General features: G+C 54.0%; 3 protein-coding genes across 3 annotated transcripts; 1 reads left to right on the top strand and 2 right to left on the bottom strand.

Annotated features, from left to right (window-relative positions):
* Positions 1-324: 324 nt before the first annotated feature.
* On the bottom strand, positions 325-2,365 carry PpBr36_05986 (uncharacterized protein; the record flags this gene model as incomplete). The annotated part of the gene is made up of 2 exons (XM_029893134.1): positions 325-1,803; positions 1,895-2,365. The coding sequence occupies 2 exons, from the start codon at positions 2,363-2,365 to the stop codon at positions 325-327; spliced, it is 1,950 nt and encodes a 649-aa protein (XP_029746109.1).
* Positions 2,366-2,856: 491 nt separating this feature from the next.
* On the top strand, positions 2,857-7,546 carry PpBr36_05985 (uncharacterized protein; the record flags this gene model as incomplete). Its single annotated transcript, XM_029893133.1, has 4 exons — positions 2,857-3,154; positions 3,223-3,326; positions 3,432-5,738; positions 5,807-7,546. 4 exons carry the CDS (start codon positions 2,857-2,859, stop codon positions 7,544-7,546), a joined length of 4,449 nt encoding a protein of 1,482 aa, XP_029746108.1.
* Positions 7,547-9,008: 1,462 nt separating this feature from the next.
* Positions 9,009-13,763, bottom strand: PpBr36_05984 (uncharacterized protein; the record flags this gene model as incomplete). Its single annotated transcript, XM_029893132.1, has 3 exons — positions 9,009-9,111; positions 9,198-13,096; positions 13,206-13,763. The coding sequence occupies 3 exons, from the start codon at positions 13,761-13,763 to the stop codon at positions 9,009-9,011; spliced, it is 4,560 nt and encodes a 1,519-aa protein (XP_029746107.1).
* Between the last annotated feature and the right edge of the window lie 335 nt (positions 13,764-14,098).

The raw sequence follows: 14,098 nt of genomic DNA, 5'->3' as shown, positions 1-14,098 counted from the left end.
AGCTTTAAACCTTTGACTGTAGCCCTTCATCGCATTCCTCTCGGTGCATGTGCAGCAACTGGCGTCCCCTCACCCAACCTCCTGCGCGCAGTGACAAGTAAAAGTGTAGGGTAGGTAAGTGGGTGTTGTATTTGTATGTAACACTAGCACGAGGTAGGTAACCGCGCACCCATCACTGTAGCACGAAATTTGGCAAGCCAAAAATCATCCACAGACAAGATTATTTCGTTATTATAGTACAGCTTTAGTCTGCTTTCTATTTCAAATATTACATTTTTGTTGTACACAGAATTTCGCACAAAGGTGCCCGCTGCCCTTGAGAGTCTAGGATTTTACCTCGGCGGCGGCAGCCTTCCTCCAATCATGACTGTCAAGCTCATGGTAACTCTCCCTATCATAACGGTGCTCGTTATCCGGCTTAGGCGGGAGTTTGGGCTCGAGGTTTTCGCGGCCCTCGTAGACCGATTCGACAAAAATTTGCATCTTAACGCGGAGGTCCTTGATCCATTTCAAGTCCTTCCCATCCGAGACCAGTTTTTGGTTCATGATCTTATCAGCGACGGATATCATGCGCCGCGCCGTGGCGGCCAGCTCCCTGAACTCGTTATATTGGACTGCCGCCCGTCCTTTTAGAGGGCCCTTCGGCGCCTGGTAGTGCGCCAGATTGTTGGTGGCCTTCATCAATGGACCCTGGAGAGACCGCAACGCATGTGCATAATGCTTTCCGAGCTCGGCCTGCGACTGCTGCACGTCGCCTTTCTCCTCCATAACCCTGAAACGATGGTGATTTCCGAGAACTGCTTGCAGATAGTGGCGCATCGTCATGGCATCTACAGCATCTAGTGTCCGGATGGCGTATGCCAGGATCTTATCCGCGTTAGCCGTGGCAAGTTCGTTCAAGTTGTCCCTGACACAGGTCCCCAAGGCGACGTGCACAGTGCTGGGCCTGAGAAACTGCGGCGGCATCCGTGTGATGTACTCGGCAGCCTTGCCGCTGGCCTTGCCAATCCATAGGGTCCTGAAAAGTCGAAACCAGTTCTCGCTGTCGGGTATCACCCCGTGTTCCTGGACAAATATATCCCAGTACCTGACAGCAAGGGAGGTCTGCCGGGTGGTGCCCAGAGATTCCAGGACTAGAGACAACGTGTTTCTGCCTGGTGTGGCAAATCCCATGCCTGATACTGGGCGGGTTGTTACGACAGCCGACTTACCCTCGGTCGGCTGTTGTGGCGCCGGCAGAGGCGCCTTGTCAAGCCTAGGAATGTTCATAGCTTGCTCGATGAGGGCGAGTATCTCGCTGTTGGCTTCGCGGTCACCAGTCTTGAGAATCCTGCCCATGGCGCAGACAAGCTCTTCATCCAAGATGAGCTTGCCAGACCTCCATAACCTCACAATCTCCTCCCATATGGCCTTTGCCCGCTGGATAGAGACCACTATCTCCATGCGCCTGGTATCTTCTCGCTCATCCTTTTTGAGGCCCTTCAGCTCAGGCTTCCGGGCCGAGGGTGCTGTCCTGACACGAATGGAGTTCAGTATAGTGGTGTACGTGAGGTTGTCGGCCTTCCTGTTGCCTTCGGCGGTTTGCAGAATGCTGAAAAGCGCCTCCTGGTCTCCAGCACGTGAGCAAACCTTGAGAACAGCATTGAGGTGTTTCGTGTTGGGCTGGAGTCTCTCGCTCCGCAGTAATGTGTGGTAAAGTTTGATCGCTTCGCCGACTGCCTGTTTTGGGTGTTCTGAAGCGGCGCAGCCGTCGAATATGATGGTATATGTCTGCGCGGTGGGGGTCTGGCCGCGCTTCTTGGCCTGTGTCGAATCAACCATATGGCATGTTAGCGATCTGGGAACTGGCGACAGCTCGTGCCGGATAGTGAAGGGCAGGTAGGGATTATCCAACCTCGTTATACAGCTTGATTGCCGCATTCAGCCGCTGTTTTTGGAAAAGATGGCTTATAAGGTGGTTCCAAGAGACCATATAGTCTCGGTCGGCCCTGGAAATCTTGCGCACAAGGTGAAGGGCCTCGTCGAATGCATCCCTCTGTAGGGTGCTCAAGACATGCCTGGCGATCTTGAAGCGATCATCGCCAAGAAACTCCAGGTGCCTGCGCACAGCATAGTCAAGGCTTTTGCTATCTGGAAGCTTGCGGTTGAGGTCCTCTTTACGCTCGCCAAAGGAGTCTGTATTTGGCGAATTTTTGATGGCTCTGGTGATATCCTGGGGCCGAGGCGAGCTTGTTACAGCAGAGTTCACGGCCTGCGAGCTCGAAGAGCCGCCAACTCCAGCACGACCTCCCGAGAGGTAGCTGACAGTCCGGATGCTGATGACTGAGCGGCCGGCACTCTTTGCGCAAGCTCTACAAATTGTCATATCTGCGACACAAGCATCAAACGGTGCCTACTTTGCTTTAGGGTCGCGAGCGAGTCGATTGCATGGGGTGGGTAGGTATGCATTGGGATGGATCCCTAACAGTTAGACTACTTGACCTGTTTAGGTACGGTACATCGGTGCGGAGTCGGTTTGCGAGAAAAAAAGAAAAAAAAAAAAAAAAAAAAAAAAAAGATAAAGAGGACAGGGATGTCAAGGTGGGTGACCCCGGCCAATCAATTAAACGCGTCGCGTTAGAGAGGACGCGTCAGGAACACCCCCACAATATCTAGTAGCACTAGGCGCTTTATCCAACAATCAATTGCACATACAAATACTGCAAAACATTTCTGCTGATACACCTCGTTGAAAGAGTGATTAATTCATATATCCGCTCTAGTCTTAGGCAGAACCTGCTCTTTTGACAGCTGGCGTTACTGGATACAACCCCACCTATAGATCCTTTCAACGGCCCGCCGGCTTCTACGAACACCATGTCTTCCAAGGCGAGCAAACGATCCAAACTTGCCGAACTTCGCGCCCTCAGGCAGGCAGGCAAGAAGACATTCGATACATACGAAGTGGAGCAAGAGGACTCCCTATACGAGGAAGTGGACGAAGACAGCTACAAGAAGATTGTCCGGGAACGTCTCAACCAGGACGATTTCGTCGTCGACGACAACGGCGAGGGATATGCCGACGACGGCCGTGAGGACTGGGATCGTGTGCCTGTATACTACGAATCGGACAGCGAGGATGGCGCGCCAGCACGAGCAAAGACCAGCAAAGCTGGTATGTCTCCTATTTCAGTGTACTGCGCAGGCTTCGGTACTGTACTGACGCGACTCGACTATGGCTAGCAAAACGCGCCCGTGACGAAGAGCAGGCAAAACGGGATGCAAATGATCGTGACATCTCGGAATACTTCTCCAAGGGGGCCACCAAGACTCAGCCCAAACAAAAGGTTTGCCTTGCTCCTTTTTCTAAGCTGTTCCTATTCCCTTCGTCTTGGGGACGTATGACCAAACCTAGCATCAGAGCTGTCAATTAACCCACCCTCTGCCACCAGGTCATCAAAACAGAAGACGATGACAGGTTTCTTGCAGACCTTCTTGGTGAAGTAGACTCAAACGTTAGGGTCCCGGCGTACCGTGCCCCCAAGAGAACGGACAAGACTTTGGAGCGCCGGAAAGCCCGCGCCCTGTCCCCAGGCCCAGACACTAGATTACCCCTCCACAAGAAAGTCAAGATAGTGGACGACCGCCCAACACCACAGTCGCCACACGCGGATGAAGACGGTAGCTTCATGCCCATGGACGACGAGCCGCTCCCGTTACCAGCTGAGGATGTCCCTATGAGCGATCCCGCCCCATCATCTCCCGCAGCCAAAGTCGCAGAGCGAAAGGCCCAAGTCAATAAAAAAGCCCCTGAAGATGCAGATGAGGACGAAGATATGATGGAGGTCTCACACGCTGGCGCCATCAAGGCATCAAGCGTCAACCTAGCAGCCTCACGGCCTATCAAGAAGATTATCAAGCCTGATCCGGTCCCAGAACCGATTAGGTCATCGCCCGTGAAAGCTGAAGCCTTGGATGACGTAGACGCCTCCTCGTGGAACTCCATAACACAGGGGCTCAACGTCGTCAGTTCCCAGACAGAGGCACGAACCGTCGGCAAGATGGACTATAAGAATGCCGTGGAAGCCGACGGTAGCCTAAGATTCTTCTGGACCGACTATACCGAGGTCAACGGCAGTCTGTGCCTTTTTGGGAAGGTGTTGGACAAGAAGACGAAGACATATGTCAGCTGTTTTATCAAAGTCGACAACATTCTGAGGAAACTTTACTTCCTCCCACGCGAGAACAGGCACCGGGATGGAGAGGAATGCCCAGATGAGCCCGTGCAAATGATGGACGTCTATTCCGAGGTTGATGATATCATGACCAAGATGAAGGTGGACATGCATAAGATCAAGGCGTGCACCCGCAAGTATGCATTTGAGCTGCCAGATGTCCCCAAGGAAGGGAAATATCTCAAATTGCTTTACCCTTATACAAAGCCGCAGCTTGACCCCGACAGGTCAGGGGAAACTTTTTCCCGCGTCTTTGGCACCAACACGGGACTTTTTGAGCAGTTTGTCCTTCTCAAGAATATCATGGGCCCTTGCTGGCTCAAAATCGGCGACGCTGACTTTGGTGCCATCCGAAATGCCTCACACTGCCGTCTCGAAGTCTTGGTTGAGCATCCCAACCAAATATCGGTGATGAGCGAGACGGCCGACCTGCCGGATACGCCGCCTCTTACGATTATGAGCCTGGCGCTCCGGACAACGTTCAATGCAAAGGATAACAAACAGGAGATCCTGGCCATTAGCGCGCGAGTCTATGAGAATGTATCTCTAGACGAAACAACACCCGCTGAGAAACTGCCATGTCGAACTTTTACTCTAATCAGGCCGAACGGTGCGGCTTTCCCCATTGGCTTTGAGGCACTGACAAAGGACAAACGGAGGATCAAAGGCCTGGTCAAAACATTGAAACAAGAGTCCGAGTTGCTTTCGTTTTTCCTGGCACAGGTTGATGTAGCCGATCCGGACGTCATCGTCGGCCATCAGCTCGAAGGTGTGGACTACAGCGTTTTGCTGAACAGACTACACGAGAGGAAAGTCCACCAGTGGTCGCGGCTTGGTCGACTGCGTCGTTCAGAGTGGCCTTCCTCGATGGGGAAAATAGGTGGTAATGTCTTTGCTGAACGTCAAATAATGTCGGGCCGTCTGCTTTGCGATCTTGCCAACGATGCCGGAAAGTCTGTCATGACCAAGTGTCAGTCGTGGAGTCTGACCGAGATGTGCAACTTGTACCTCGGGGGTGGCGGAGCAAACACTGCTCTACAAAGGCGTGACATAGACAACGAGGTCGCCCTCAAGACGTGGGCTGGCACCAAAGACGGTCTTGTGGACTATCTGACGCATATCGAGGCTGACACGTACTTCATTGCAGCCCTGGCACTGCGAACCCAGGTCTTGCCACTCACCAAGGTCCTCACCAACCTTGCAGGCAACTCATGGGCAAGAACACTCACCGGTACCCGTGCCGAGCGCAATGAGTACATTTTGCTTCACGAGTTCCACCGCAACAAGTACATCTGTCCGGACAAGAGAGCCTTCAAGGGTCGGCCGCGCGCTGGAGAGGAAGATGAAGAGGAACAAGCAGGCGAGGCTGGAAAGAAGAAGGACAAGTACAAGGGTGGATTGGTCTTTGAGCCTGAGAAGGGTCTCTACGACAAGTTTGTGCTTGTCATGGACTTCAACTCGCTGTACCCCTCCATTATTCAAGAGTACAACATCTGTTTTACGACTGTCGACAGGCAATCACGGGTAAGTTGCGACAAACAACAGAGATTTGCATCATTTTGAAACCTACTGACGGGTGCACATTATCACAGATTGACGACGAGGAAGATGCCGTCCCCGAGGTCCCGCCCGCAGAGCTTGACCAAGGAATCCTCCCCAGGCTGATTGCTACCCTTGTTAGCCGGCGTCGGCAAGTCAAGAGCCTCATGAAGGATAAGTCCGCTACTCCTGAGCAACTTGCCACGTGGGACATCAAGCAACTGGCTCTCAAGCTTACGGCCAACTCGATGTATGGGTGTCTGGGCTACACTAAGTCGCGCTTCTATGCGCGGCCACTGGCCATTCTCACAACCTACAAGGGCCGTGAGATTTTGAGGAGTACCAAGGAACTGGCAGAGAGCAACTCGCTGCAGGTTATCTACGGCGATACAGACTCGGTCATGATCAACGCCAACGTCGACAACGTTGCCGCAGCTTTCCGGGTCGGTCAGGAATTCAAGCGGGCTGTCAACGAGCGGTATCGTCTGCTGGAGATCGACATCGACAACGTCTTCCGAAGGATTCTGTTGCAGGCCAAGAAGAAGTATGCCGCCATCAACATGGTTGAAGTGGATGGCAAATTTGTCGAGAAGATGGAGGTCAAGGGTCTGGACATGCGGCGACGCGAGTACTGTGCACTATCCAAAGAGATCTCGGCCCGCATTCTCGATGAGATCTTGTCTGGCGATGAAACAGAAACATCGGTCGCCCGGATCCACGAGTACCTTCGTGATATTGCTGCCAAGATGCGCGCACAAGAGATTCCTCCTCAAAAGTACATCATCCTCACCCAGCTGGGCAAGGCCCCCAAGGAGTATCCCAACGGCGACTCGATGCCACAGGTCCAGGTTGCGCTGCGAGAGCTTGCTCGGGGAAAGACGATCCGCAAAGGAGATGTCATATCCTACATCATCACGACTGGCTCGGAACCAGCGGCCACCCGTGCCTACACCCCACCAGACGTGCTCAAACCCGACTCGGGCATGTCACCCGATGTCGACTGGTACATGGCGAAGCAGATCTTCCCGCCGGTCGAGCGTCTCTGTGCCAACATTATCGGCACATCGACAGCGCAGCTCGCAGAAAATCTCGGGCTCGATGCCCGTCGGTACGCCTCGGTCAGCGGACAGAACAAGGGCTACGGGAACAGCGATGCCGATGCCAGTTTGGAAATCCACCCCCTCGAGTCTCAAATGTCTGACGAAGTCCGCTTCCGCAACTGCTCTCGTCTCGAGTTGCGTTGCCGTGCCTGCAAAGCCACATCTATCTTTGAGGGCCTCCAAGCCGCCGACGGTGACGAGAAGCAGAGCCGTGTCACGCCCTCTGGCGTCGCGTGCGGCTCCTGTGGAGCAACAATCCCCCCTATTTCGGTCGTCGCACAGGTGGAGCGCGCGGTCCGCCTGACGACGGCTCGCTACTACGAGGGCTGGCTGGTGTGCGACGACACGTCTTGCGGCGCACGCACGACGCAGATGAGCGTCTACGGCTCGCGCTGCCTGGGCCCCAAGGGCCTCGCGCTAGACTGTATGGGACGCATGCGCTACGAATTTGGCGAGCGCGACCTCTACAATCAGCTCGTGTATTTTGCGAGCCTCTTCGACGTTGAGCGGGCCCGCGCCCGGGGCGTCAAGGACGAGGCAGCTAGGGAGCGGCTGCTGGCGCTCGCCGAGCACAACCGTGTTCGTTTCGGGACCGTCAAGGCCACCGTCGACCGTTATCTTGACAAGTGTGGGAGGCAATGGGTTGCCATGGACAATCTGTTTACAAAGCTGGGCTTTGCGGCCGCAGCGTGAGGCTGTCCGTCCGGCTTGTCGGCCACCGCAGTTCAATTCAGTTCAGTTCAGAGTCTGGATATTTCTCGTGTAATCTTTTTTCTGTTGTCTTTTGTTGTTTAGTTGTTTTTATTGACGTGATTAAACGAATGTGCATATCAGCGGCACTGGGCGCTGACGACGACAGTTATGGATAGATGGATACCTCATACGCATAATATATTACATATAAAACTTTTTGTCTGTTCACCCCATCCTTATTTTGTTTGGCTCTTGCCTATTTTTTGGACACTTGGCCATTTGGCATTTCAGATGCTGGATAGACAGAGCAGCATCACGCATATTTGATTTGGTCAATTCGTAATTTACTGAACATGCGCAATGCAAATAAAAACTTTGTCAAGAAAGAATTGTCTACAGTTGCTCGATATGAAAAGGCGAGAGTCAACATGTTCCCTTTGAAGGCTTGATGGAAGAAACACGCACGCCAGGATAATAATTGCCGACCCGCGTCATCCCCGCATGAGCTCGCCTGAGCAATCCGTATTGTTGAGTACTGTAATGAAATACGCCTCCCGTTTCGTGTGTATGTGCTAGACCAACCCACTGCAAACAAAGCAAGCAAGAAGAAACCCGGGCGAAACTGAACTCTTTTTAAGTGATCCATTTGGGTCTGTATATTAGTAGCAAGTGAGGCGAGACCAAGTCCAGGAACCGAAGGGGGATATGGGAAAAAAACAAAATGAGAGAAGAGACGAGAGAAGGCAAAAAAAACAAAAAAATAAAATAAATAAAAAAAAGTCATCAAGGAGAAAGAGCAACAAAGCAGTAAATACGTGCATCAACTCAAAGAATCTTCATCATAACAAAACAGTGGGAAGGGCAACCCCGTCCTCATTGCGCCTCAAAATACCAATGGGATATCCCCCCTTGCCACCCTTCCCGGTCAACCCCCCAACCAACTCAAAGCGCGCTCCAGGTCAGACTTTTGAAAGTTCTAAGTTAAAACATGTGGTGGAAGTGAAGAGTGAGTAGAAGCCCCTCCCCCTCCATGCAGACCTTATTAGTGGTTTTGTAAAATGTAGATGGAAATACGGTCCGGAATGGAGGAAAGCATGAGGATTCGCCTGGTCTGGGACATAAGAAGTGGCCCGAACCAGCCTGTCTATCGAGTTTGAATATGAGGACGTGTAACAAGGATCGGCAGGTATCATTGGAAGGTAAAGTGAGAGAGAGAAGAAAGAAAAAAGACAAAAAGAGCCGCTTTTGTAAGCACAAACGAGACGATTTACTCATTTTTGAAAACCCTGTAAATGCAAATAACCTGCCCCGTCTATGCATTCATGAACAATGCAGAAGCCGCACGCTCCCTCCCTTGCTTACAAGGGTGAGGTGCAAACATTGAAACGGGCGCTGCTCGAGAGGGAAAAAAAAAGATAAACAAGAGAAAGACAGCGTCATAGAGTTGCCAGCTCTTCTTTGATTACTTCTTGTCTTTATCGCCGGTGTCGGGAGTAGCCTTGGTCAAGGCTGGCGACACGGCAGGGGGCGATGTTGGGTTCTCCGTCTCCATGGTCGCAAGCAAGCTAAAGGATTAAAACACGACTAGTTAGCGGATGCACCTTTCAAGACCCCAAGAAAAAGGAAACAAATTCTTCCAGGCAAGACATACCTAAACGCATTGGCGTGTGTCGTAGATTCCCTCGTTGGTGGCGTCGCAGTTCGTGATGAAGCTCCCGATTCCTCACCAGCACGGCCGAAAGGACCACCAGCACCTAGTCTGGCGCGGCCGCTGTTGCTGCGACTGGCAAACATCGAGGTAGGACCGAAGGTGGCATTCTGTGATGATGTGCGCATGGCGGAGCCCTTGAGCCTCCTCAAGTCGTCCATGCCAACCTGGTTCTGGTTCTGCTGAGGTTGACCATAACCCGAAAGGCCACGCATATCGCTGCCGCGGCCGCCCATTGGCGGCCTGGGACCACCCCTCTGGTTGGTGCGAGCATTCTCGGCAGCCTTCTGAGCCGCCGCGGCCTCTGCCTCGGCACGAACCTCGTCGAGAGTCTTGGGCCCTTTGTTGGCCTCCTTGGAGATCCAACCGCCCTTGCGGAGATCGACCACATCCATCAACATGAATTGGAGACGACTGGGGAGGTCGGGCAGGTTGATCATGGTGTTGATCCGGTCGAAGTAGGCATCCATCATAGCCCTACCCTGAGTCTTGTCTGCATTCTGATCCAGATTCGCACCAATCGTGCGCAGCAGCTTGCACAGAGACTCGACTTCGGCCTCGTCGGGAATGCCGCTGTAGTCGACAAGCTTCTGCACACACTGGTGCATGATGCGCTCCGTCAACATGCCCAGTTTGTAAAGCTCACCAATGAACTGGACGAGACCCAAACCACGCCTCTTGGCTGCCGCGGCAATGTAGTACTCGTCAGAGAGCATAGCGGCCTCACCCGTCTTCTTCTCATCACCTTCCTTGGGCTCAGGAAGGTCCATCTTCCAACCGCGCTCGAACTCTTCCTGGCAACGGTTGAGCAGGTACTTGCGGAACAAGGCACCACCACTGACCACGTTTCCGTGCTTGTCCTTGATGCTGATGTCGCGAATCTCAGGACTCATGGTCTCGAGCATCCTCTTGCAGAACTTGGCGTACATTGAGGCCCAGTGCGCTTCATCAGTAGCCTTCTCGAAAGTCAACTGGATGACCTGGCGCAGGGTACGGCCATCCTGTTCATCCTTGGACTGAGCAGCAATCTCCAAAATTTGGTCCGCAATCTTGTCGAACTTCTCAGGCGTCATCTTGTTGAGCGCGGCCTTGACCTTACGCTGAACTATTTCGGGCTCCATGTGCGAGCCCTGACCGGCGTTCTGCGAAGCACCCTTGGTAAGGCTCATGGGCTTCCAGCCTGACGCGGAGATGGAGATAGGCTTGAGTTCCATGCCAGCTGTAAGAGGCATGGTCTTAGCAGCCTGTGCTTCCTGCTTGGCATTCGAGTAGTCATTGCGCTTGCTTCCAGTTCGCCTGCTGGCTTGTCGCGGAGATCCGGGGATCTGCATGCCTGATTGCGAGGGGTTGCGTGTCATTCCGGTGCCACCAGGGAAAGGTCTCTGGAAGGATCCAATAGGGCCCATTGAGCCACCTCCTCTAGCAGGCGGGCCCATGTTGCCAAACGCAGAACCAGGCTTGCCGGGATTCATGAAAGAACCGCCAGGGAATCCGCCGGAAGATCCAGCAGCACCACGACCAGACGGCTGGCGGGACGTAGCCGGGGTCCTAGCCGACCCAGTCCTGTCACCATCTCCAATCAGGCTCTTCACCTGTTGGCCGAATTCCATCGAAGGCTGCTCCGTGAAGACCTTCTGGAATTGGAGCAAAAAGTTGGCGTCATATTTGAAGCTCTTACCCTTCTTGGAAACGGCAGAGTTGAGCGCCGGGTTAGGAGAGTGGATGCCGGCGGGATACAGACTAGGCGCAATGACCTCGAGGAATCGAGCAGATTTGAGTGACTGGAGAGCCGCGCTGGGTTGAGGAGGTTCAACTGGTTTGGTGTTGAGAGGAGCAAGGTTCAGCGCCGCGGGCTTTGACTTCGTCTTCTCCGAGTTTCCAGACTTGCCGGAGGCGCCATCCTTGACGGAGAGACTTGCAAGCTTGTCGGTCACTGAGCTGATGCCACCAGCAGCCTTGCCGGGAGCCTTTGAGCTCTTGCCAGCGAGCATGTCGGCGACTGACTCAGTCTGGCCTGAAGCTTCGGCTTCAGCCCGTTTCCGCTCCTTCTCTTCCTCAAGCCTTTCCATCTCAGCCTCCTGCTCGCGAAGCTTGCGGTCGTTCTCGGCGGCATTCTTGGCGCGATCCTTTTCTTCCTGCGCCTTTTTAGCCTCAGCTTGAGCCTTCTTCTTGGCATCATATTCGGCCTGCCGGCGTTCTTCCTCGGCTTCGCGTTCTTCCATCTCACGGATTTCACGCTCAAAGCGTTCTTCTTCGGTCTCAGTAACCTCTTCGGCCTTCTCATCTGCTGGCTTCTCGCCTTGAGTATCAGTAGTCTCGGCTTTTTGCTCTTCCTCAACGGCAGTGGGTTTGGATTCATCGTTGGCCTCGGCATCCTTGGCTTCTTCCACAGGAGCAGGCTGCTCGGCCTTATCAGTAGCAGCATCCGCCGAAGCCTTCTCGGTTGCTTTTTCGGCTGTCTCCTCAGCAGCAGGATCCTTTGCTTCGCCGGCAGCAGTCTTCCGGACCTGCTCCATGAACTCGCTCCTCTTCTGCTCAACGGTCTTGAGGTTGGATGCACTATCAGAGCGAGTGTGTGATGGCGTAGCCGATTTAGGAGGTGGTGTGGGAGTAGAGCTGGTGACTGGCGGAGTCTTGGCCTGCTGGGAACTAGGTGCCGGAGACGCAGGCGGCTTAAGAGCCTTGAAATCAACTGCCTCACCTGCAGCATTCTTGATGCTGATCTTGGAAGTCGTCTTCTTCGGAATTACGAAAGACGACGGTGCACCAGATGTCACAACTGCGGGCTTAGCGGTCGGGGTGTGATGAGGAGGGGGTCCTGAAGGGTTAGCGGGGGCTTGCTGGTGTCCGGTACTTGAGTTTGGACGTTCAGACACCTGCGAAGCATTACGAGACATAGGTTGAGCTTGGGGGGTGTAGGGGCCCGGAGGATAAGACTGCTGCTGCGAGAATCCCGGAGAAGGAGAGGGGCCTTGCGGGGGCATGCCGTAGGGTGGCATGTTGGGGCCCATCGAATACTGGTAACCCATTCCCATCATACCCTGCTGGCGAGGGTCGAAGGGGGGTGCGAATCCATAGGTCTGCTTCTTAAGAGTTAGCAAGCGATCAAAATTACCGCTAGCCGGCGACAAGTTGATCTTGTGCCCGGCCTCGGCCAGAGGAATTATAGGGGGTGATATCTCGGAAAGAACTTTGGGCGAGATTGGCTGGTTAGACAGCTCAAGCGCCGAATCCCAGTGCGTGCCTTGACGTCGATACCGCCCGCTAGGGTGGTCCTGAGATGTGTCGGAGTTCTGCCACGGAAATTGCGTTCCCGTCTTCACAGAGTCCCGACGAGCGCCTTTTTTCTTGCTCATGGGTTTCGATCCTTGCTTTTGGAATTGAGGGGTTGCATTTACATTAGGATAGGCAGGCGGCATGTATGCGTTGTAGCCTTGCTGAGGAGGATGGACAGGGAGAGATGCGTTCATAGTCGGGGTGCCGGGGTTCGGCATAGCATTACCCATAGCAGGGCTGCCTCGGGGTTGGGGCGAGTTCGGGTAAGGAGCCATGCCCCTCTGGTTCTGTTGGTAAGGCATGCCACCACGACCTTGGCCAGCATGTGCGCCACCACGGCCGTATTGACCGGTCGGCGGGTAGCCCATAGGGTTGTTGTAGCCGGCCTGGTTGTTATAGGCTCCGCGGCCGCGTCCACCAGATGACGCGAAGTTCCCACCTCGGCCAGCTCCCGGTCCCCCGTGGCTTGGCATGTTGTCATGAACAGAATGTGTGCTGCCGTGACGCATGTGAGGAGACCCCGATCCCATGTTGTGGGGCCCTTGGGAGAGGTGCTTCATGTGCCGCTAAAGAACATGAACAGGTCAGCAAGTTGTGAATCATTTAAGTGGAGCATCTCGAGCCCGTCGATGCGGTCAGCAAAAAAAAAAAAAAAAAAAAAAAAAAAAAACGTACCTCGCCATCACCGCCGAGGCTTCCGAATTTCATGCTTGGTCCTCCATCCTGGGCCATCATCGAGGGCGGTCTGCCACCGCTAGCCGAGGGTTGGGGAATAGGGGATGGTGAGTGTGCCGGAGAAGGCACTCTGCCGTTATTGCCTGGGATGGGGATCGGTGCTGTGGTTCCCTGTTGTGGGGTGCTGTGGACAATACCAGGTGACTCCTTATAGCCGAACTGGATGTTACCCTTAGGGCCGCCTACTGGGCCTCCGTTGGCGCTGATTGTGACTGAGGTTTTCCGGTCGTGACCATTAGTGGCACCAGCGACGGCGGGAATGGCGGGCGTGATGGCCGGTCGGCCGTTCACAGGTGACGCAGCGGGCTTGTTGCCATGCTGCGGATTACCAGGCGCAGACGAACCAACCACCACGGGCGGAGGGTTCGATCCTTGTGCGCTCAGCGGCGTCGAGGAAGGCTTCTTCGCAGCACCGGCGGCTGAAGCATACGACGTGGCCGAGGAAGCACTAGGATTCTGCGCCGGGTTCTGGTCCTGTGTGCTTGCAGGAGACGTCATAAGGCTTGCGGATCTTCGTCAGTCGTGGGAGCGTCGAGTTGTTGAGAAATGGATGATATAGAAATGTATCGCGGTCGCAAAGCGAGCTGCCAACAGGTCACGCGTGAAAAGAACCGAATGTCAAATCCGAGTCGGGCGTGGGTTGGCCAAGATGATTAGATAAACTTCGGTCACGGAAGTCAGGCAACGGTTGCGTCGGCTGTCGCTTGATGGACAGGACTGTGGGCAATTTCGAAAAAAAAACCGTATTGACTTTTTTGCGATCGAAATTGATGAAAAGAGTGTGGTTGGTTTGTCTCAAGATGCACGTCGGTCGGTGGTCGAGGCGACGAAGG

The sequence above is a fragment of the Pyricularia pennisetigena genome (assembly GCF_004337985.1).
Source record: "Pyricularia pennisetigena strain Br36 chromosome 4 map unlocalized Pyricularia_pennisetigena_Br36_Scf_6, whole genome shotgun sequence".
In the NCBI taxonomy this organism is placed as follows: domain Eukaryota; kingdom Fungi; phylum Ascomycota; class Sordariomycetes; order Magnaporthales; family Pyriculariaceae; genus Pyricularia; species Pyricularia pennisetigena.
Note: the sequence above shows the minus strand (reverse complement) of the source record. Positions and strands in the feature narration are given on the sequence as shown.